Raw genomic sequence first — 24,494 nt, 5'->3', positions numbered from 1 at the left:
TATACATGTGAAATAGTTTTCATTATACATGAAAACTATGAAATAAAACATATGGAATCACGTAGAAAAAAATGTTAAAAAAGTGTTCAATCAAAATATATTTTATATTTCAGATTCTTCAAAGTAGCCACCCTTTGCCTTGACGCCAGCTTTGCACACTCTTGGCATTCTCACAACCAGCTTCATGAGGTCATCATCTGGAATGCATTGCAATTAACAGGTGTGCCTTGTTAAAAGTTAATTTGTGGAATTTCCTTTGAGCCAATCAGCTGTGTTGTGACAAGGTAGTGTTAGTATATAGAAGATAGCACTATTTATTTAACTAGGCAAGTCAGTTAAGAACAAATCTTATTTACAATGACGGTCTACCCCGGCCAAACCCTAACCCGGGCGACTCTGGGCCAATTGTGCGCCGCCCTATGGGACTCCCAATCAAGGCCGGTTGTGATACAGCCTGGAATCGAACCAAGGTCTGTAGTGACGCCTCTAACACTGAGATGCAGAGATGCAGTGCCTTAGACAGCTGCGCTACTTGGGAGCCCAAATAAGCAAAGAGAAATGACAGTCCATCATTAATTTAAGACATGAAGGTCAGTGAATTCTGAAAATGTTAAAAACTTTGAAAGTTTCTTCAAGTGCAGTCGCAAAAACCATCAAGCACTATGATGAAACTGGCTCTAATGAGGACCGCCACAGGAAAGGAAGACCCAGAGTTACCTCTGCTGCAGAGGATAAGTTACCAGCCTCAGAAATCGGCAATTAACTGCACCTCAGATTGCAGCCCAAATGAATGCTACACAGAGTAACAGACACACCTCAACATCAACTGTTCAGAGGAGACTGTGTGAATCAGGCCTTCATGGTTGCTGTAAAGAAACCACTACTAAAGGACACCAATAAGAAGAAGAGACTTGCTTGGGCCAAGAAACACGAGAAATGGACATTAGACCGGTGGAAATCTGTCCTTTGGTCTGACGAGTCCAAATTTGCGATTTTTGGTTCCAACCGCTGTGTCTTTTTGAGACGCAGAGTAGGTAAACGGAAGATCTCCACATGTTTGGTTCCCACCGTGAAGCATGGAGGAGGAGGTGTGATGGTGTGGGGGTGCTTGCTGGTGACACTGTCAGTGATTTATTTTTAATTCAAGGCACATTTAACCAGCATGGCTGTCTCTGCATTCTGCAGCAATACGCCATCCCATCTGGTTTGCACTTAGTGGGACTATCATTTGTTTTTCAACAGGACAATGACCCAAAACACACCTCCAGGCTGTGTATAACCTCCTCTGTGTACACCTCCTCTGCATTACCTGATGAAATTGCTGTATAATATGATCTTGTTACAATCTAATGCACATTCAAATGTCATAAATCAGCACTGCAGAGTTCTCCCTGTCCTCTGTTGTACCTTGATTGTATTACTGTTGATGATATCTGGAAATGTGCATGTACACCCTGGCCCATCTACTGTTTCTAGCCCCAATTCTGACTTGTGCTCTGATTAGTGTTTCAAGAATTTCTGCTCTCGTAAAAGCCTGGGTTTTCTGTACGTTAACACTAGAAGTTTATTTCCTAAAATGTATCAATTGAAAGTGTGGCTTCACAGCTCCAATCCAGATGTGTTGGTCATTACTAAGACGTGGTTAAGGAAGAGTGTTTTGAATACTGATGTTAACCTTTCTGGTTATAACCTTTACGGCAAGACAGATCTTCCAAAGGTGGGGGAGTGGCAATCTTTACCAAGGATCACCTTCAGTGCTCTGTTGTCTCCACCAAGTCTGTCCCCAAACAATTTTATTTGCTGGTTTTAAGCATTCAACTTTCAAATAGCTCTTTGTTGACTGGGTGCTATCGTCCTCCATCAGCACCGGCCTGTACCCTATCTGCCCTAAGCTCTCTGCTGGCTCCTTACACTAAGTCTGAATTTGTCCTGCTAGGTGATCTAAACTGGGACATACTTAAACCACCTGACCAAGTCCTAAAGCATTGGGACTCCCTAACTCTTTCTCAGATTATTACCAATCCCTCAAGGTATGACTCCAAACACCAAGAAAAGGCTACTCTCCTCGATGTTATCCTCACAAATAATCCTTACAGGTATCAGTCTGATGTTTTCTGTAATGACCTTAGTGATCACTGTTTTACAGCCTGTGTTCGTAATGGCTGCTCAGTGAAACGGCTTGTCCTGATTTGTCAGACGCTTGCTAAAAAACTTCCTTCATGACCTGGCCTCTGTAAATTGGAATCAGCTTGATCCCCTCTGTCGAAGACGCTTGGACCTTCTTTTTTGATATTTTCAGTGATATTATTAACAAACACAACCCCATAATGAAAATTTGAATTAAATACAGGTTCAGCCCCTGGTTCGATCGTGATCTTGCTGAGTTACACCAACTCAAGAATTGCATTTGGACTCCTGTGGCGGGCGCATACACGCTGACACGGTCGCCAGGTGTATGGTGTTTCCTCCGACACATTGGTATGGCTGGCTTCTGGGTTAAACTGGCATTGCGTCAAGAAGCACAGCGGTTTGGCTGGGTCGTGTTTCGGAGGAAGCATGGCTCTCGACCTTCGCCTCTCCCGAGTCCGTACGGGAGTTGCAGCGATGAGACAAGACTGTAGCTACCAATTGGATACCACAACATTTTGGAGAAAAAGGGGTAAAAAGTAAAACATTTAAATTAAATAAAAATGAAAAATTATACAAAAATGTAAAATACATAAATAAAAAGTTAAGAATTGCATTTGGCGAAAGGCTCGGCACATGCATACTCAGGCTGACTGGCTCTTGTTCAGGCAAATGGGAAATAAGTGCACTCAGGCTATCTGGAAGGCCAAAGTTAGTTACTTTAGCCTGTTAGGGCTAGGGGGCAGTATTGACACGGCTGGATAAAAAACATACCCGATTTAATCTGGTTACCACTCCTACCCAGTAACTAGAATATGCATATACTTATTACATATGGATAGAAAACACCCTAAAGTTTCTAAAACTGTTTGAATGGTGTCTGTGAGTATAACAGAACTCAAATGGCAGGTCAAAACCTGAGAGATTCCTTTACAGGAAGTGGCCTGTCTGACCATTTCTTGAACTTCTTTTCCATCTCTATCTTTTACTAAGGATCTCTGCTCTAACGTGACACTTCCCACGTCTTCCATAGGCTCTCAGAGCCCGGGAAAAAACAGAATGTCGTCATTCCAGCCCCAGGCTGAAACACATTATCGCCTTTCTCAAGTGGCCGATCAAGGGACTCTGGGCTTATGCGCGTGACCCGACCGCCCCCGCCTTTGTGATTTTTTCCTCTGTTTGCCGAAAAGGAGATTCCCTGTCGGAATATTATCGCTTTTCTACGAGAAAAATGGCGTAAAAATTGATTTTAAACAGTGGTTGACATGCTTCGAAGTAAGGTAATGGAATATTTAGAATTTTATTGTCACGAATTGCGCCATGCGCGCAACACTTCTTTACCATTTCGGATAGTGTCTGGAACGCACGAACAAAACGCCGCTATTCGGATATAACGATGGATTATTTTGGACCAAACCAACATTTGTTATTGAAGTAGCAGTCCTGGGAGTGCATTCTGACGAAGACAACAAAAGGTAATCAAACTTTTATAATAGTAAATATGATTATGGTGAGTGCTAAACTTGCCGGGTGTCTAAATAGCGAGCCCGTGATGCCTGGGCTATGTACTTAGAATATTGCAAAATGTGCTTTCACCAAAAAGCTATTTTAAAATCGGACATATCGAGTGCATAGAGGAGGTCTGTATCTATAATTCTTAAAATAATTGTTATGCTTTTTGTGAACGTTTATCGTGAGTAATTTAGTAAAATGTTAGCGAATTCCCCGGAAGTTTGCGGGGGGTATGCTAGTTCTGAACGTCACATGCTAATGTAAAAAGATGGTTTTTGATATAAATATGAACTTGATTGAACAAAACATGCATGTATTGTATAACATAATGTCCTAGGGTTGTCATCTGATGAAGATCATCAAAGGTGAGTGCTGCATTTAGCTGTCTTCTGGGTTTTGGTGACATTATATGCTGGCTTGAAAAATGGGTGTCTGATTATTTCTGGCTTGGTACTCTGCTGACATAATCTAATGTTTTGCTTTCGTTGTAAAGCCTTTTTGAAATCGGACAGTGTGGTTAGATTAACGAGAGTATTGTCTTTAAATAGCTGTAAAATAGTCATATGTTTGAGAAATTGAAGTAATAGGATTTTTAAGGTTTTGAAAATCGCGCCACAGGAAAAAAGTGGCTGTTGAGTAGGTGGGACGCAAGCGTCCCACCTAGCCCATAGAGGTTAAGGAGCAGTTTTCTCTCTGTGGGTCTAACCCCAAGAAGTTCTGGAAAAAGGTTAAATACCTGGAGAATAAACCCTCCTCCTCACAGCTGCCCATGTCCCTTAATGTTGATGATGTGGTTGTTACTGACAAGAAGCACACGGCTGAGCTTTTTAATCACGACTTCATTAAGTTAGGATTCCTATTTGACACAGCAATGCCTGATTGCCTGTTCAACATTTCCTCATCAACCACCCCTTCCAATGCAACTAGCCTCAATGCCATGCAACACTCCTTCCGTGGCCTCCAACGGCTTTTAAATGCTAGTAAAACTAAATGCATGCTCTTCAACCGATTGCTGCCCGCACCTGCCCACCCGACTAGCATCACTACTCTGGACAGTTCTGACTTAGAATATGTGGACAACTACAAATACCTAGGTGTCTGGTTAAACTGTAAACTCTCCTTCCAGACTCACATTAAGTATCTCCAATCCAAAATTAAATCTAGAATCGGATTCCTATTTCGCAACAAAGCCTCCTTCACTCATGCTGCCAAACATACCCTCGTAAAACTGACTATCCTACCGATCCTTGACTTCGGCTATGTCATTTACAAAATAGCCTCCAACACTCTACTCAGCAAACTGGCTGTAGTCTATCACAGTACCATCCATTTTGTCACCAAAGCCCCATATACTACCCAGCACTGCAACCTGTATGCCCTTGTTGGCTAGCCCTCGCTACATATTCGTCGCAAAAACCCACTGGCTCCAGGTCATCTATAAGTCTTTGCTAGGTACTTCCTTTGGCCAACATTCCTTCCAGTTCTCTGCTGCCAATGACTGGAACGAAATGCAAAAATCACTGAAGCTGGAGACCTATATCTCCCTCTCCAACTTTAAACATCAGCTGTCAGAGCAGCTTACCGATCACTGTACCTGTACACAGACAATCTGTAAATAGCACACCCAACTAGCTCATCCCCATATTGTTATTTATCTTCTTGCTCTTTTGCACCCCAGTATCTCTACTTGCACATCATCATCTGCACATCTATCACTCGAGTGTTAATGCTAAATTGTAATTATTTTGCCTCTATGGCTTATTTATTGCCTTACCTCCCTACTCTTCTACATTTGCACACACTGTATATAGATTTTTATATTGTGTTATTGACTGTACGTTTGTTTATGTGTAACTCTGTGTTGTTGTTTTTGTCGCACTGCTTTGCTTTATTTTGGCCAGGTCACAGTTGTAAATGAGAACTTGGTGTCAACTGGCCGACCTGGTTAAATAAAGGTGAAATAATTTTTTTTTTTTAAAAGCCCCGATGCTCCTCCCTCTTTTTCCCCTTTACCGCTACAAAGTTTCACCCTGCAGGTGGTCACTGAGTCCGAGGTGCTAAAGAAGCTCCTTAAACTTGACCCCCAAAAAAACATCTGGATCAGATGGTTTAGACTCTTTCTTCTTTAAGGTTGCTGCCCCTATAACCGCCAAGCCTCTCTCTGACCTTTTTAACCTGTCTCTCCTCTCTGGGGAGGTTCCCATTGCTTGGAAGGCAGCCACAGTTTGTCCTTTATTTAAAGGGGGAGATCAAGCTGATCCTAACTGTTATAGGCCTATTTCTATTTTGCCCTGTTTATCAAAAGTGTTGGAAAAACTTGTCAAAAATGAACTGGCTAGCTCTCTTGATGTCTATAGTATTCTCTCGGGTATGCAATCTGGTTTCCGCTTAGATTATGGATGTGTCACTGCAACCTTAAAGGTCCTCAATGATGTCACCATTGCCCTTGATTCTAAGCAATATTGTGCTGCTATTTTTATTGACTTGGCCAAAGCTTTTGATACGGTAGACCATTCCATTCTTGTGGGCTGGTTAAGGAGTATTGGTGTCTCTGAGTGCAGTGTATAAAGTCAGACAATATGCTGTCTCAGCCACTGCCTAGGCTCAATCCTAGGCCCCACGCTCTTCTCAATTTACATCAACAACATAGCTCAGGCAGTAGGACCAATCGGATTCCGTGCTTCAAGATTGCTTCGATCACGTGGACTGGGATATGTTCCGCATTGCTGCGAACAACAACATTGACAAATACGCTGACTCGGTGTGTGAGTTCATTAACAAGTGCATCGGTGATGTCGTACCAACAGCGTCTATTAAAACATTCCCCAACCAGAAACCGTGGATTGATGGCAGCATTCGCGCAAAACTGAACGTGCGAACCACTGCTTTTAATCAGGGCAAAGTGACCGGAAACATGACCGAATACAAACAGTGTAGCTATTCCCTCCGCAAGGCAATCAAACAAGCTAAGCGTCAGTACAGAGACAAAGTGGAGTCGCAATTCAACGGCTCAGACACGAGAGGTATGTGGCAGGGTCTACAGTCAATCGCGGACTACAAAAGAAAAATCAGCCCCGTCGCGGACCACGATGCCTTGCTCCCAGACAGACTAAACAACTTTTTTGCTCGTTTTGAGGATAATACAGTGCCACTAACACGGCCCGCTACCAAAACCTGCAGACTCTCCTTCACTGCAGCCAACGTGAGTAAAACATTTAAACGTGTTAACCCTCGCAAGGCTGCAGGCCCAGACGGCATCCCTGGCTGGTCCTAGCATGCGCAGACCAGCTGGCTGGTGTGTTTACAGACATATTCAATCCATCCTTATCCCAGTCTGTTGTCCCCACATGCTTCAAGAGGGCCACCATTGTTCCTGTTCCCAAGAAAGCTAAGGTAACTGAGCTAAATGAAAACCGCCCTGTAGCACTCACTTCCGTCATCATGAAGTGCTTTGAGAGACTAGTCAAGGACCATATCCCTCCACCCTACCTAGACCCACTCCAATTTGCTTACCGACCCAATAGGTCCACAGACGACGCAATCGCCATCACACTGCACACTGCCCTAACCCATCTGGACAAGAGGAATACCTATGTAAGAATGCTGTTCATCGATTAAAGCTCAGCATTTAACACCATAGTACCCTCCAAACTCGTCATTAAGCTCGAGACCCTGGGTCTCGACCCCGCCCTGTGCAACTGGGTCCTGGACTTCCTGACGGGCCATCCCCAGGTGGTGAGGGTAGGTAACATCATCTCCACCCCGCTGATCCTCAACACTGGGTCCCCACAAGGGTGCGTTCTCAGCCCTCTCCTGTACTCCCTGTTCACCCACGATTGCGTGGCCATGCACGCATCCAACTCAATCATCAAGTTTGCAGACGACACTACAGTGGTAGGCTTGATTACCAACAACGACGAGACGGCCTACAGGGAGGAGGTGAGGGCCCTCGGAGTGTGGTGTCAGGAAAATAACCTCGCACTCAATGTCAACAAAACAAAAAGAGATGATCGTGGACTTCAGGAAACAGCAGAGGGAGCAGCCCCCTATCTACATTGACGGGACAGTAGTGGAGAGGGTGGAGAGTTTTAAGTTCCTCGGCATACACATCACGGACAAACTGAAATGGTCCACCCACACAGACAGCGTGGTGAAGAAGGCGCAGCAGCACCTCTTCAACCTCAGGAGGCTGAAGAAATTCAGCTTGTCACCAAAAATACTCACAAACTTTTACAGATGCACAATCGAGAGCATCCTGTCGGGTTGTATCACCGCCTGGTACGGCAGCTGCTCCGCCCATAACCGGAAGGCTCTCCAGAAAGCATTTGCCAAGAATGTAATCAATACTTGTTTTATGTTCAAGTGTGTAAGGAGGGCAACAGTGAACCTGACACAATGCTGTAAGGCTAGAGACTTCCTTAGTTGGAAATCTAGTGGAATTTATAGTTTTCATCATCAGTAGGGTAAAACTAACCTGTCTCACGAGGAGATGTGCCGGTATAACCTATTGGAAAGCACATGCAATATACTTTTCTCTCTCACTCACACACACACACACACACACGTATGTTGTTGACACACACAGTGGTATTTAATCTGACATGTAAAATATGTATTTTGGATCATGTTGTCAGGCATGGTTTGTCTGACAGATGTTATTTCTATGTGAAATATTCTTTAACAAGTGTTGTTTTTGTGCTCAATGGTGGATCTAATCATAATTATTTAACCTGTTATGGATAGGGGGCAGTATTTTCACGGCCGGATAAAAAACGTACCCGATTTAATCTGTTTATTACTCCTGCCCAGAAACTAGAATATGCATATAATTGCTTGATTTGGATAGAAAACACCCTAAAGTTTCTAAAATTGTTTGAATGGTGTCTGTGAGTATAACAGAACTCATATGGCAGGCCAAAACTTGAGAAGATTCCAAACAGGAAGTGCCCTCTCTGACCATTTCTTGGCCTTCTTTAGCCTCTTTATTGAAAACAGAGGATCTCTGCTGTAACGTGACACTTTGTAAGGCTCCCATAGGCTCTCAGAAGGCGCCAGAACGTTGAATGATGACTCTGCAGTCTCTGGCTGAAAAACAGTAGCGCATTTGGATAGTGGTCGATCTGAGAACAATGAAACGGGCGCACGCATGCACGTGAAGAGGCCATTTTACATTTTCAGTCTTTGAACGAAAACGACGTCTCCCGGTCGGAATATTATCGCTATTTTACGAGAAAAATCGCATAAAAATTGATTTTAAACAGAGTTTGACATGCTTCGAAGTACGGTAATGGAATATTTTGAATTTTTTTGTCACGATACGCGCCGGCGCGTCACCCTTCGTTACCCTTCGGATAGTGTCTTGAACGCACTAACAAAACGCCGCTATTTGGATATAACTATGGATTATTTGGAACCAAACCAACATTTGTTATTGAAGTAGCAGTCCTGGGAGTGCATTCTGATGAAGAACAGCAAAGGTAATCCAATTTTTCTTATAGTAAATCTGAGTTTGGTGAGTACCAAACTTGGTGGGTGTCAAAATAGCTAGCCTGTGATGGCCAGGCTATCTACTCAGAATATTGCAAAATGTGCTTTCACCGAAAAGCTATTTTAAAATCGGACACCGCGATTGCATAAAGGAGTTCTGTATCTATAATTCTTAAAATAATTGTTTTGTTTTTTGTGAACGTTTATCGTGAGTAATTTAGTAAATTCACCGGAAGTGTTCGGTGGGAATGCTAGTTCTGAATGTCACATGCTAATGTAAAAAGCTGTTTTTTGATATAAATATGAACTTGATTGAACTTTCCATGCATGTATTGTATAACATAATGTCCTAGGAGTGTCATCTGATGAAGATCATCAAAGGTTAGTGCTGCATTTAGCTGTGGTTTTGGTTTTTGTGACATTATATGCTAGCTTGAAAAATGTGTGTCTGATTATTTCTGGCTGGGTACTCTCCTGACATAATCTAATGTTTTGCTTTCGTTGTAAAGCATTTTTGAAATCGGACAGTGTGGTTAGATAAAGGAGAGTGTTGTCTTTAAAATGGTGTAAAATAGTCATATGTTTGAAAAATTTAAGTTTTCGGATTTTCCAGGAGTTTGTATTTCGCGCCACGCCCTATCATTGGATATTGGAGTGGTGTTCCGCTAGCGGAACGTCTAGATGTAAGAAGTTTAAAAAAAGTGGAAAACCCCTAAATTATCACGATGAAAATCATGAAATCACAACCAATAACACTTTCACGTGTATATGTAAAATATAAAGACCATTAGAATGATCCTGTAACATGGATCTCTAGCAATATGAAGTAGTAGAGGGTCTGCGCCACTCTTACTTCTCCACCACTGGCACAACAAGTTCATAAACCCTGAATTCACTGTTCCATTGCTTCACAAGTTTAACAATACTACACTACGAATAGCAAAGCCACATACCAGAAATAAACAACTGTTACACACTAATGTAAATAAATATACTACTCTGTAAACTGGTCATCTCTGTTACACATTTCCATTTTTAGGACTACAAGCTTGCTAGCTCCATTGTTCAAATCTCTCTTATACAATATTTAAATCAATAACATTCCTCAACGCATCCCCGGGTGCAAACTACCTGCCCTCCTGGACACCTACACAATCCGATGTCACAGGAAGGCCAAAAAGATCATCAAGGACAGCAAGGACAGAAGGCGAGGTCAGTACAGGTGCATCAAAGCTGGAACCGAGAGACTGAAAAACAGCTTCTATCTCAAGGCCATCAGACTGTTAAACAGCCATCACTAACATTGAGTGGCTGCTGCCAACATACTGACTCATCTCTAGCCACTTTAATAATGGGAAAATTGATGTAATCAATTTATCACTTGCCACTTTATATTATTTATATTAGAAAATGTTTACAGTATATGTATATACTGTACGCTATACCATCTACTGCATCTTGCCATCTTGATGTAATAGATGTATCACTAACCACTTTAAACAATGCCACTTTATATAATGTTTTCATAACCTACATTACTCATCTCATATGTATATACTGTACTCTATGCCATCCTGATGTAATGTATCACTAGCCACCTTAAAAAATGCCACTTTATATGTTTTCATACCCTACGATACTCATCTCATATGTATATACTGTACTCCATACCATCTATTACATCTTGCCTACGCCGTTCGGCCATCGCTCATTTATATATTTTTATGTACATATTCGTATTCATTCCTTTACACTTGTGTGTACAAGGTAGTTGTTGTGGAATTGGTAGATTACTTGTTAGATATTACTGCATGGTCGGAACTAGAAGCACAAGCATTTCGCTACACTTGCATTAACACCTGCTAACCATGTGTATGTGACAAATACATTTAATTTGATTTGATTTGAGGAAGATCTCTCATCCATTTATGCAGATAATACAGTCTTATACTCAGCTGGCCCCTGGATTTTGTGTTAAATGCTCTACAACAAAGCTGTGTCCAACAAGCTTTCTCTGCCCTTAACCTTGTTCTGAACACCTCCAAAACAAAGTTCATGTGGTTTGGTAAGAAGAATGCTCCTCTTCCCACAGGTGTGATTACTACCTCTGAGGGTTTAGAGCTTGAGGTAGTCACCTCATGCAAGTACTTGGGAGTATGGCTAGACGGTGCGCTGTCCTTCTCTCAGCACATATCAAAGCCGCAGGCTAAAGTTAAATCTCGACTTGGTTCCCTCTATCGTAATTGCTCCTCTTTCACCCCAGCTCCCAAACTAACCCTGATTCAGATGACTATCTTACCCATGCTAGATTACGGGGACGTAATTTATAGATCGGCAGGTAAGGGTGCTCTTGAGCGGCTAGATGTTCTTTACCATTCGGCCATCAGATTTGCCTCCAATGCTCCATATAGGACACACCACTGCACTCTATACTACCACTGGTCATCTCTGTATACCCGTCGCAAGACCCCACTGGTTGATGCTTATTTATAAAACCCTCTTAGGCCTCACTCCCCCCTATCTGAGATATCTATTGCAGCCCTCGTCCTCCACATACAACACCTGTTCTGCCAGTCACATTCTGTTAAAGGTCCCCAAAACACACACATCCCTGGGTCGCTCGTCTTTTCAGTTTGCTGCAGCTAGCAACTGGAATGAGCTGCAACAAACATTCAAACTGGACAGTTTAATCTCAATCTCTTCATTCAAAGACTCAATCATGGACACTCTTACTGACAGTTGTGACTGCTTTGCATGACGTATTGTTGTCTCTACCTTCTTGCCCTTTGTGCTGTTGTCTGTGCCCAATAGTGTTTGTACCCTGTTTTGTGCTGCTGCCATGTTGTGTTGCTACCATGTTATTGTCATGTTGCTACCATGCTGAGTTGTCATGTGATGCTGCCATGCTATGTTGTTGTCTTAGGTCTCTCTTTATGTAGTGTTGTGTTGTCTCGCTTATCGTGATGTGTGTTTTGTCCTATATTTTTATTTATTTTTAATCCCAGCCCCCATCCCTGCAGGAGGCCTTTTGCCTTTTGGTAGGCAGTCATTGTAAATAAGAATGTATTCTTAACGTTTGACATGTTTGAACGAACGTAAATAGATTTTTTTTTTTACTTTTCGTCGTGACTCCCCCCCCCCCCTACATTTTGAGAAGCCTAACAACATGGAACAACTTGGAGTTATTTGGACATAAATTATGAACTTTGTCGAAAGAAACCACATTTGTTGTGGACCTGGGATCCCTGGAAGTGCCTTCTGATGAAGATAATCAAAGGTAAGGTTTTATTTACAATAGTATTATTGATATTAGATGGTGCTAACCTGTATATCCTAGCCTATTGTTCTTAGCATAGCACCCCGTTTATTGCAAAGTGTGATTTCCCAGTAAAGTTATTTTGAAATCTGGCAATGCGGTAGCATTTACGAGATGTTAATCTATAATTCTTTGAATGACAATATTATAATTTACCAATGTTTTCAAATAGTAATTTTGTAAATTGTAACGCTGATTCACCGCAAGCATTTGAGGGAAAAAAAATTCTGAATTTCACCGCTACTGTAAAATGCTGTTTTTGGATATAAATATGAACTTGATGGAACAAAAAATGCATGTATTGTATAACATAATGTCCTAGGAGTGTCATCTGATGAAGATTGTCAAAGGTTAGTGCATAATTTTAGCTGGTTATCTGCTTTTGGTGACGCCTGTCTTTGAATTGACAAAACATTACACACAGCTATTTTCAATGTACTCTCCTAACATAACCTAACTTTATGCTTTCGCCGTAAAGCCTCTTTGAAATCGGACAATGTGGTTGGATTTAGGAGATGTTTATCTTTCAAATGGTGAAAAATAGTTGATTGTTTGAGAAATTGAAATTATTCGATTCTTGCAGTTTTGAATTTCCCGCCATGGTCTCTTGACAATAAATGGGATTTAAAATGGGATTTATTGTCAAGAGACCATGGCGGGAAATTCAAAACTGCAAGAATCTAATAATTTCAATTTCTCAAACAATCAACTATTTTTCACCAGGTCCTCAACAGGTTAAAATTGGATTTGATTTGGAAGGGCTATTTGACCAAGAAGGAGAGTGATGGAGTGCTACATCAGATGACCTGGCCCCCACAATCACCCGACCTCAACCAAATTGAGATGGTTTGGGATGACTTGGACCGCAGAGTAAAGCAAAAGCAGCCAACAAGTGCTCAGCATATGTGGAAACTCCTTCAAGATTGTTGTAAAAGCATTCCAGGTGACTACCTAATGAAGCTGGTTGAGAGAATGCGAAAAGTGTGCAAAGCTGTCATCAAGGCAAAGGGTGGCTACTTTGAAGAACCTTAAATATAAAATATATTTAGATTTGTTTTTTGGTTACTACATGAGTCCATATGTGTTATTTCATAGTTTTGATGTCTTCACTACTATTCTACAATGTAGAAAATAGTCAAAAATAAAGAAAAACCCTTTAATGTATAGGTGGTCCAAACTTTTGACTGGTACTGTATCAAACCAAGGAGCCTGGGACTTGCCTTGGCATGGAGGCTGTCATCCAGCAGCACGTTACTGGGCTTGAGATCCAGGTGCAGTAGGGGCGGATCGAGATGGTGGAGAAAGTTCATGCCCAGAGCCACCTGGTGGGCCAGGCGGAAGGACAGGGGCCAGGGTGGGGGGCCGGAGAGACGTTCCTGGAGGGTCGCCAGGGACCCCCTCTCCATAAACTGTAGAAATATTATAAATAAAATAATAAATACCCACACATTGTATATGCTCCTAATTACCACCCATGCATGTTCTGAGTCACTAAGTCAGACTTATTCACAGTAGGTATTATTTACCTCCATGACCAGCCCCAAGTGGGTGGAGAGGCCGGAGCTTGGGGGCCGTCCCTGGTACACCCCTAGGATCCTGAGGACATATGAGCTCCCCCCCTGGCGCATTAGGTCTGCCTCTCTGAGCAGAGATGAGCTGGAGCTGGTGTGTATGTGTGTGTGTGATGGGTAGGTAGAGGTAGGTGTGTGTGTGTGTGTGTGTGTGTGTGTGTGTGTGTGTGTGTGTGTGTGTGTGTGTGTGTGTGTGTGTGTGTGTGTGTGTGTGTGTGTGTGTGTGTGTGTGTGTGTGATGGGTAGGTAGGTAGAGGTGTATGTGTGGAGGGACAAAATAATTGTCAGAGATATAGGCAACATGTTATTGAGGAAAATGTGGGATTTGCCTGGGCCAATACTTGAACCCAGGTCAAATAACAGTCGTTACACCAAGAGATCCGAACCCCTTGATGAGATCAATAGGTGTTGGGTTAACTATGGACGCTACAATATGAATATGCACTCAACTCAAGAAAGTACTTTTATGCAAAGTTGTGAAATAGACAATACTTACCCGTCATCATAATGCAACAACTTGATGGCCACGTCCAACCCCCACTCTACATGTCTGGCCTTGTGGATCTGTCCAAACCCTCCTGAGCCAATCACACACCAGTTCTGCAGTCTGTCATCACCAATCAGCAACGGAGCCGGACAACTGGACAGTTCCATCTTTCACCAGGAGGCCAAGGAGATATACTGCAACTAAACCACAAGTGAAACAATGGATTGTTACAGCATGTGTGATGGTGTACAATAGAATGTACAGAATGTAGGCTACAATACTGCACAAAGTAACTGATTTACTGTAGCTAGTGTGCCAAAGTGAGAAGAACAGAAAACCATAAAGAATACCCTAAAGCCAGAAATAGAAAATAGACAAAGGAGGGAGAGCGAGCGAGAGAGAAAGAAACAAATCCAATTTTGATCAACTCCCATATCTATTGGATGAAATACCTCAGTGTTCGATCACAGCAGCAAGATTTGTGACCTGTTGCCACAACAAATGGGCAACCAGTGAAGAACAAACACTATTGTAAATACAACCCATATTTATGTTTATTTATTTTCCCTTTTGTACTTTAACTATTTGCACATCGTTATAACACTAATATGACATTGGAAATGTCTTTATTCCTTTTAAACTTTTGTGAGTGTAATGTTTACTGTTAATTTTGGATTGTTTATTTCACTTTGTTTATTATCTATTTAACTTGCTTTGGCAATGTAAACATTATGTTTCCCATGCCAATGAAGCCCTTTGAATTGTATTTAATTGAAAGAGAGAGAGAGTAAAGACTCAATCTCTCAACTATAATGGTATTTTCCTTCGTACTCTTAACTTCCTCAATTGTAATCTACCATTCAATAAAAATAAGAAAAAAATCACAGAACCAAACAGAACCATGCTTACCTTTGTAGTTTTCATGCTCTTTATAACAATGGGTGTTATTAAAAACACTATTTTGCAATGAAATAGCAGCGAAAATGATCAAACCGGTTGTGTTAAAAATATGTCAGTTCATTTTCTGCGAGATATCTTTTCTAATGGCGGTGTACTTCTCATAAACTTCTTTCACTTCCCATCAAGAGTTTGCAGAATCAGAGGATGACGCGCTGATTGAGTGACAGAGCAGGGGTGCCTCACCTGGCTGCGAAATAGAGTGAAGGTGAAGATAACCTGATTAGTCACAGTTGTAAAATGTTTTAGTAAGCTAAATAGCCTTTTCTTCGAATCATTGACAATGACATGTTTTTATTATATGGAGCAATTTTAGAAACATTTCCTAATGCGGTGTGTTTTGAAAATAACGTTTCTTTTTTTGAATAATAGTTTGAAATTCCACTACATAGCCTATTTTAGGCAAATTATGATTATGTACCAATTATGTATTGTTATGGCCTTAGGCTACTTCAGCTGACAACCATTATTATTGACTGACTACTAGATTGTAGCAAATAATTAATTACAAGACGAAGTTAATTTTAGTTTACAGCGGTACCACCGATCTATGGAAAGGGAAGTTTTTATGTTGCACGTGACGTAAATGGAATTTCCCTGATCGCTCGGTTTATTTTGGTTTCCGCTAGACAGCACAGCTACAAAGTAAATATTGAAGATATCGTAAAAATTCATGAAATCAAAAATGTGCTTTTTGGTCCTAATTTAACGTTATGGTTAGGCATACGGTTAGCAGTGTGGTTACGGTTAGAGTTAAGGTAAGGTTTTTCGAAGTAAAGATCTAAGGAGATAAATTGTAGAAATAGGCAGGGTTTGTAACTTTGTGGATGTGGTAACTAGTGACGACTGTTAATTCTCGTTTTTTCTTTTATCGTACAGCCTGGTGTATCTGCGCATTTATGTTCTGTCAAAGTTAGGGATTTTACGACAGCATGTTGATGTTATGTACAAGTGTGTTCAGTCACTTCGAATCTGATATTTATGTAGGTCAACAACACATAATTCGAAAGCACCAAAGATATTTAATAAAGTTTTAAAAGGAAACTGTCGGTGATATTACCGATAATAACCCATTTAAATCGTGCGTGTTACTCTGCCTACATGATTACGTATGTCGCAGATACTCCAGCCTTTATGTTGTTGTGTCTGTATAGTGTCTGTTTTAAAGCCCACATAATTTCAGACAGTACTTTCTACAGTAGCCCAACTCTGTCGCTCAATTCACAAACTTTCTTGTATAATATTACCTACCTTTGCTGCCGCTCGTTCACAACGTTTTTTTGTGTTCACCGGTACTTGTGAACTTTGGACTGCATTGTTCTGTGATTGCAGAAGGCAAAACCAAGTTATTCAAATACTAGAAATCGAAACTGAGAGAAGCAACTTCGGGAAAAGGATGAATGAGGTTAGAGAATTATTTTGTTGAGTTTGTTCATAATATTATTTAAATATAGCCTACAATTAACTTTGTAAATTAAATAAACTAGTATAGCTGTTGTTGTGAACGATACTGTGTTTGGAGAGTGTGTTAGTGCCTGTTATAATTCTGCGTTCATAACCAAGTGGTGGTAGGCCTTATTATTTAAGGTGTAAATAACAATTGGATGCATTCACGTGGTTTGAACTCGTTGAGAAACGGCGATTGGCTAATGGCCATCAACAAGCTGGGTCAAAGATAAACTAAAAATACATTTTCATGGATGTAAACAAATTATAATTTTCATAAACTGTTAGATTGCTTTTTATAAATAATGTTTTGTTTTATTTAACTGCCGAAAATGCTGTTATCGAGGTAATTTCCTTAGTATGTGACATCAAAAAAAGTTTCAATTTAAAGATACTCCAATTCAGAGTTACATGTGGGAAACAAAATTGTTTTGCCCGAGTTGTGACGTTTCACCACACACCTTTACAACCAAAAGATGACAACAAATTCGGTTTTGACAACTACAACCTTATCGATATGGATAATTTAGCTAGACCATATTGTCAATGTTAAGCAAGCTAGCTAATTGTATTATTAGCAACGTTAGCTAGATTAACAAGCTACCTAAAATCTTATTGGTTGATGAATTGTTCCGACTTCAAAAGCACTTTAACACAATAATGTTGCACACAATCATGCCCTTTTTCCTCATGAACGTGAAGCCAACAGGAGCTCAGGAATGATAAACGACTTTCCCACTTGTGATTAATGCAGGGGACTTTAATGCAGGCAAACTTAAATCAGTTTTACCAAATTTTTACCAGCATGTCACATGTGCAACCAGAGGGAAAACAATCCTAGACCACCTTTACTCCACACCAGTGTTGCCAACTAACTTTCAGGGTAAGTTGCTAGAGGCAGGTTGATTTGTTGCTAAAAGTTGCTAAATGACGTTGTGATGTCATTGCGTGATAACGTAAAACTGCGTCATTACGTAGAATAACGTTACTCAAATTGACTAGCCATCTATGCAAAACATATGATTTGACATTTGTTCAGGTACAGACTCCCACTATTTTCTGTACTTCTGGCTGTACAATTTTGATTGAAACAAGGTTGATTGATGTTGTAAGTTCTGTTCAAGATCAAACATTCGTGACCAACTATATTCATTGGGTTTGGCTCGTCGAACCCATGCTACTGATTTGCAATTTGCTGAAATTGCTGCTGGCCTGCTGCTGCCTGTGCACGAGCTGAGCGCCTGCTGTTGATGTCACTCACAATGCACTTTTGCAGCCAGGCACATGTGTTGTGACAGAAAAAAATGTTTTTTGTGTCATTTAGAGGGAAAATGCGTGCATTTTAGCGTTTGAGTCACTTTTCAAAAGTTGCTAAAAGTTCCAAATACATTTTTTAAAGTAGCTACATTTGTTGCTAGGTGCTGTTTGAAAAAAAAGTTGCCAGGGTAGTCTGAAAAGGTCCTAAATCTAGCAACAAAATTGCGAAGTTGGCATCACTGCTCCACACACAGAGATGCATACAAAGCTCTCCCCCTCCCTCCATTTGGCAAATATGACCATAATTCTATCCTCCTGATTCCAGGAGCTCAGGAATGACTTTCCCACTTGTAATTACCAGTGGCGATGTTAGCATGTAAATCTTTGTGGGGCAAACAAAAATTGACCAAATTATTAGGGTGAGGCACATGGGCTACTAACAGCTTACTACACAACATGCACTTTGTATTACACTTAGAGTTATAGATGGCTCCGAAGAACATGGTTGACATTTTACATTCTCCCAACCAATTGTGCTATTTTGTTAGTCTTTTTTGTGTAACTTATTTTTTTACTTATTTTGTACATAATGTTGCTGCTACCATCTCTTATGACCTAAAATAACTTCTGGACATCAGAACAGCGATTACTCACTGCAGACTAAAATAAACTTTTTCCTTTAATGAGTCCGACGAAAAGGATATACTGCTTTCACTGGAAAAGGCCCTGATACCCGTCATTTGCTTGAAGAAATGATGCAGGAAAAGGGGCCGGCAGATCAGGCAGCCTTCTGAGAATCCGTAGGCGAGCGGGTAAACTCCCACTACCATCCGTTGTTCTTGCTAATGTGCAAACATTGGAAAATATAATTGACGACCTACGATTAAGAATATCTTACCTACGGGACATTAAAAACTGTAATATCTTATGTTTCACCGAGACGTGGCTGAATGAAGATACAGATAATATAGAGCTGGCGGGATTTTCCATGCACCGGCAGAACAGAGACGCAACGTCTGGTAGAGAAGAAGAAAATGCTCACCCAGAAGCAGCGCTCCTATTGGCCGGGGACTTTAATGCACGCAATCTTAAATAGTTTTACCAAATTTTTACCGGCATGTCATATGTGCAACCAGAGGGAGAAAAAATCTTAGACCACCTTTACTCCACACACAGAGATGCATACAAAGCTCTCCCCGGCCCTCCATTTGGCAAATCTGACCATAATTCTATCCTCCTGATTCCTGCTTACAAGCAAAAACTAAAGCAGGAAGTAAAGCTGTGACTCGCTCAATACGGAAGTGGTCAGATGACGCGGACGCTACACTACAGGACTGTATTGCTAGCACAGACTGGAATATGTTCCGGGATTCATCCAATGGCATTGAGGAGTACACCACCTCAGTCATCGGCTTCATCACTAAGTGCATTGACGACGACGTCCCCACTGTGACTGTACGTACATATCCCAACCAGAAGCCGTGGATTACAGGCAACATCCACATCGAGCTAAAGGCTAGAGCTGCCGCTTTCAAGGAACGGGAGACTAATCTGGACACTTATATGAAATAGTGCTATGCCCTCAGACGAACCATCAAACAAGCAAGGTGTCAATACAGGATGATGATTGAATCCTACTACACCGGCTCTGACGCTCGTCGGATGTGGCAGGGCTTGAAAACTATTACGGACTACAAAGGGAAACCCAGACGTGAGCTGCCCAGTGACGCAAGCCTACCAGACGAGCTAAATGCCTTTAATGCTCACTTTGAGGCAAGCAACACTAAAGCATGCACAAGAGCACCAGCTGTTCTGGATGACTGTGTGATAATGCTCTCGGTAGCCGATGTGAACAAAACCTTTAAACAGGTCAACATTCACAAAGACGCTGGGCCAGACGGATTACCAGGGTGCGCACTCAAAGCATGCGCGGAACAATTGTCAAGTGTCTTCACTGACATTGTCAACCTCTCCTTGACCGAGTCTGTAATACCTACATGTTTCATGCAGACCACCATAGTCCCTGTTCCCAAGGAAGCGAAGGTAAGCTGCCTATATGATTACTGCCCCGTAGCACTCACGTCAGTAGCCATGAAGTGCTTTGAAAGGCTGGTCATGGCTCACAACAGCATCCTCCCGGACACCATAGACCAACTCCAATTCGCCCCAACAGATCCACAGATGATTCAATCGCACTCCACACTGCCCTTTCCCACCTGGACAAAAGGAACACCTATGTGTTCAACACCATAGTGCCCACAAAGCTCATCACTAAGCTAAGGACTCTGGGACTAAACACCTCCCTCTGCAAATGGATCCTGGACTTCCTGACGGGCTGCCCCCAGGTAGTAAGAGTAGGCAGCAACACGTCTGCCACACTGATCTTTAACCTGTTGGGGGTAGGGGGCAGTATTGACACGGCCGGATAAAAAACGTACCCGATTTAATCTGGTTACTACTCCTGCCCAGTAACTAGAATATGCATATAATTATTGGCTCTGGATAGAAAACACCCTAAAGTTTCTAAAACTGTTTGAATGGTGTCTGTGAGTATAACAGAACTCATATGGCAGGCAAAAACCTGAGAAGATTCCTTACAGGAAGTGCCCTCTCTGTCAAGATCTTGTTCTTCTTGTCTCTGTTTTTTGAAGACTGAGGATCTTTGCTGTAACGTGACACTTCCTACGGCTCCCATAGGCTCTCAGAGCCCGGGAAAAAGCTGAATGATATCGAGGCAGCCCCAAGCTGAAACACATTATCGCTTTTGGCAAGTGGCCGATCAGAGGACAATGGGCTTAGGCACGAGTCGACCCCATGCTTTATTTTCTTTCGTCTTTTTACCTAAACGCAGATTCCCGGTCGGAATATTATCACTTTTTTTACGAGAAAAATGGCATAAAAATTGATTTTAAACAGCGGTTGACATGCTTCGAAGTACGGTAATGGAATATTTAGAATTTTTTTGTCACGAAATGCGTCGTGCTCGTCACCCTTCTTTACCCTTTCGGATAGTGTCTTGAACGCACAAATAAAACTCCGCTGTTTGGATATAACTATGGATTATTTGGGACCAAACCAACATTTGTTATTGAAGTAGCAGTCCTGGGAGTGAATTCTAACGAAGAACAGCAAAGGTAATAACATTTTTCTTATAGTAAATCTGACTTTGGTGAGTGCTAAACTTGCTGCGTGTCTAAATAGCTATCCCTGTGATGCCGGGCTATCTACTTAGAATATTGCAAAATGTGCTTTCACCGAAAAGCTATTTTAAAATCGGACATATCGAGTGCATAGAGGAGTTCTGTATCTATAAATCTTAAAATAATTGTTATGCTTTTTGTGAACGTTTATCGTGAGTAATTTAATAAATTCACCGGAAGTTTGCGGGGGGTATGCTAGTTCTGAACGTCACATGCTAATGTAAAAAGCTGGTTTTTGATATAAATATGAACTTGATTGAACAAAACATGCATGTATTGTATAACATAATGTCCTAGGAGTGTCATCTGATGTCCTAGGAGTGTCAGCAGCTCAAATAAATGTGTTCCTAGCCACCCAGTAACTCGGGGTCTTCCTTTCCTGTGGCGGTCCTCATGAGAGCCAGTTTCATCATAGTGCTTGATGGTTTTTGCGACTGCACTTGAAGAAACTTTCAAAGTTCTTGAAGTTTTCGGAATTGACTGTCTTAAAGTAATGATGGACTGTAGTTTCTTTGCTTATTTGAGCTGTTATTGCCATAATATGGACTTGGTCTTTTACCAAATAGGGCTATCTTCTGTATACCACCCCTACCTTGTCACAACACAACTGATTGGCTCAAACGCATTAAGAAGGATAGAAATTCCACAAATTTACCTTTAACAAGGCACACCTGTTAATTGAAATGCATTCCAGGTGACTACCTCTTGAAGCTGGTTGAGAGAATGCCAAGAGTGTGCAAAGCTGTCATCAAGGTAAAGGGTGGCTACTTTGAAGATTCTCAAATATAAAATATATTTTGATTTGTTTAACCCTTTTTTTGGTTACAACATGAGTTATTTTGTAGTTTTGGTGTCTTCACTATAATTCTACAATGTAGAAAATACAAAGAATAAAGAAAATCTGGAATGAGTAGGTGTGTCCAAACTTTTGACTGTTACTGTATATATATATTAGTGATGCACCGATATGACATTTTTGGCCGATACCGATATGTGATATTTTCCTTGCCAAAAAAAACAATACCAATAGCGATAACCGATATAAACAATTATAGCGGCCTTTTAAGCATTCTGGTTAAATAGTTAGACCACTGCGTCCATGTGTGTGTGTTAAGGCACTGCATCTCAGTGCAAGAGGTGTCACTACAGTCCCTCGTTCAAATCCAGGCTGTATCACATCCGGCCGTCATTGGGAGTCCCATAGGGCGGCGCACAATTGTCCCAGCGTTGGCCGGGGTAGGCCATCATTGTAAATAAGAATTTGTTCTTAACTGACTTGCCTTGTTAAATAAAGGTTACACACACACACACACATTACACTGACCAAAATGTTATTTTGTTGGCATTTACGTATGTCCCCATTACCAGTAAAACATAATCAAAACCTATTTCTTTCACTTACTTGCTGTGCTGTTTCGTTGTTCATTTGTTCATTTGTTTCATTCTCATCCAGGATTTCATCATACATGTCAAGCAGTGAAGTTTCAGCTCTGTCTGTCCGTGGCCTCTCTTCCTCGGTGCACACTGTCACTGTGTGCGTTTCCATCTTGTTCAGCTGTGTATGTAACATTTTCACGTAAACCCTGTTTCTTGTCTGCATCGAAGTTGCAGTCCTTGTACATAGCATCGAGCATGGTGGCGACACAGTAGAGAATGCCACCGAATCGCTTGTTCACAGCCTGTGTCAGCAGTTTTGTTGAGCAGGCGTTTCAATGCCATGACAGAGGGTATCACATCTGCTGCAGGCGCAGTTGATGAGCTTTTTTCTCAAGTCAGTTGTTTGAATGGAGTCAGCTAGTGTGTTCATGTTTCCAAGTTTCAAACATGTTCTCAAATGCCATTGAAATGGCAGCAGTGGTATGACAACCAGCACATTCATGAGCATACAATATGACTTTCCTCAGTACGAAATCCTCGACAACCCACTGTGCTGTCGGACTCAGCATGCTCATGGGGCTGATATTGCTGGTCCAAATGTCAGTCGTGAAGCTAATAGCAGTGACGCTATTACTGTGTAACTCCGGTAGGGCAACATCTGTAAAATAGCGCACTTGGTGCTCGACCAGTCTGCGAAAGCCAACATCACCCACGACAGAGAACGGTTGATTGTCAAGGGCAATGAATTCCATTATCTGCACATCGGCGTTAAATTAGACAGCGGGTCGATGCCGATGCTGGCATTTTTAGCTAATATCAGCCGATTCCGATATGTTCAACAATATGTGTGTGTGTGTGTATATATATATATATATATATATATATATATTATATATATATATATATATATAATTTATTATTATTTTAGCTAAACAGGTGGGGCCACCTGCCCTGCATAACGGGTCATCACTGGTAATTACCAGTTGGAGGGGCGTTCAAGTGGGGTTTTCCCAGTCGTATGTGGTAAATACCAATGTCCCACTTGGGTTATGAATACTGCTTAATTACATAGATGAGTCTTGCGAGGCCATCCTTCCAAATCTCTCATCTCGTTGACCTATAGATCTATGCTGATATGGTTGTCATTGGCTGACATGGGCAAATCAAAGTTTATTGTTCGGGTTCACAGATTTGTAGATGTATTCACAGCGAAATGCTTGTGTTTCTAATTTCACACATAATCTAGAAAATAATAATAAATATATTAAGTTATTCATATTTTATTTTAAATAAACAGACATGGTTCACTCTCTCGGTGTCTTCTCTCTCAATTTTAAAATTCAATATCAAAATGCTTTATTTGCATGTAAAAAATTCCATGTGTATTGTCTCTCGTTCTCTCTCTCCCTCCCCCCTCTCTTTCTCTCTTTCCCACCCTCCCCACCATCTCAGTGAGTTCTGACATCTACCCAGTACCATGGCCTCTGCCCTAAGCCATCTCTCTCCAATGTCTGTAAGAATGAGAGAAGGATGGAGTGATGATGGAAGAAGAGAGGAGCAGGTGGAGGATGAGTTTGCGTGTTCCGGAGCGCTCCGTGGTGCCCTGCGGTCCTTCCATCCCTCAGTGGAGAGGATATTTGGGGTGTCCTTTACGATCGGTAGAGAGGAAGATGCTGTGTTACCCCATGATGGACAGATCTGGCTCAGACTAAAAGGAGTGAGGAAGGACGCTGTGGCTGCCAAAGTAAGAAATGGCT

The 24,494-nt window shown here is 41.5% G+C and overlaps 2 protein-coding genes across 4 annotated transcripts in view; one reads left to right on the top strand and one right to left on the bottom strand.

The window, feature by feature from the left end:
* Positions 1 to 16,968, bottom strand: part of ripk3 (receptor-interacting serine-threonine kinase 3) — a 25,453-nt gene extending 8,485 nt beyond the window's left edge. Inside the window, exons 1-5 of one of the 3 annotated variants that reach the window (XM_014156393.3) lie at positions 16,709 to 16,968; positions 15,410 to 15,647; positions 14,510 to 14,700; positions 13,969 to 14,104; positions 13,663 to 13,851 (exon numbers count right to left, since the gene is read on the bottom strand). In XM_014156393.3, the coding sequence (XP_014011868.1) occupies positions 13,663 to 13,851; positions 13,969 to 14,104; positions 14,510 to 14,667 (483 nt within the window). In that variant the 5' untranslated portion in view covers positions 14,668 to 14,700; positions 15,410 to 15,647; positions 16,709 to 16,968. 3 annotated transcript variants of the gene reach the window in all.
* The window catches only part of khnyn (KH and NYN domain containing), a 22,442-nt gene continuing 14,560 nt past the window's right edge, over positions 16,613 to 24,494 (top strand). Inside the window, exons 1-2 of the mRNA XM_014156402.3 lie at positions 16,613 to 16,862; positions 24,190 to 24,481. Coding sequence (XP_014011877.1) covers positions 24,215 to 24,481 — 267 coding nt within the window. The 5' untranslated portion in view covers positions 16,613 to 16,862; positions 24,190 to 24,214. The remainder of the gene's footprint in view (positions 16,863 to 24,189; positions 24,482 to 24,494) is intronic.

The sequence above is a fragment of the Salmo salar genome, chromosome 18, assembly GCF_965601325.2.
Source record: "Salmo salar chromosome 18, fSalSal1, whole genome shotgun sequence".
In the NCBI taxonomy this organism is placed as follows: Eukaryota; Metazoa; Chordata; class Actinopteri; order Salmoniformes; family Salmonidae; genus Salmo; species Salmo salar.
This window is presented reverse-complemented; position numbering and strand designations above follow the sequence as displayed.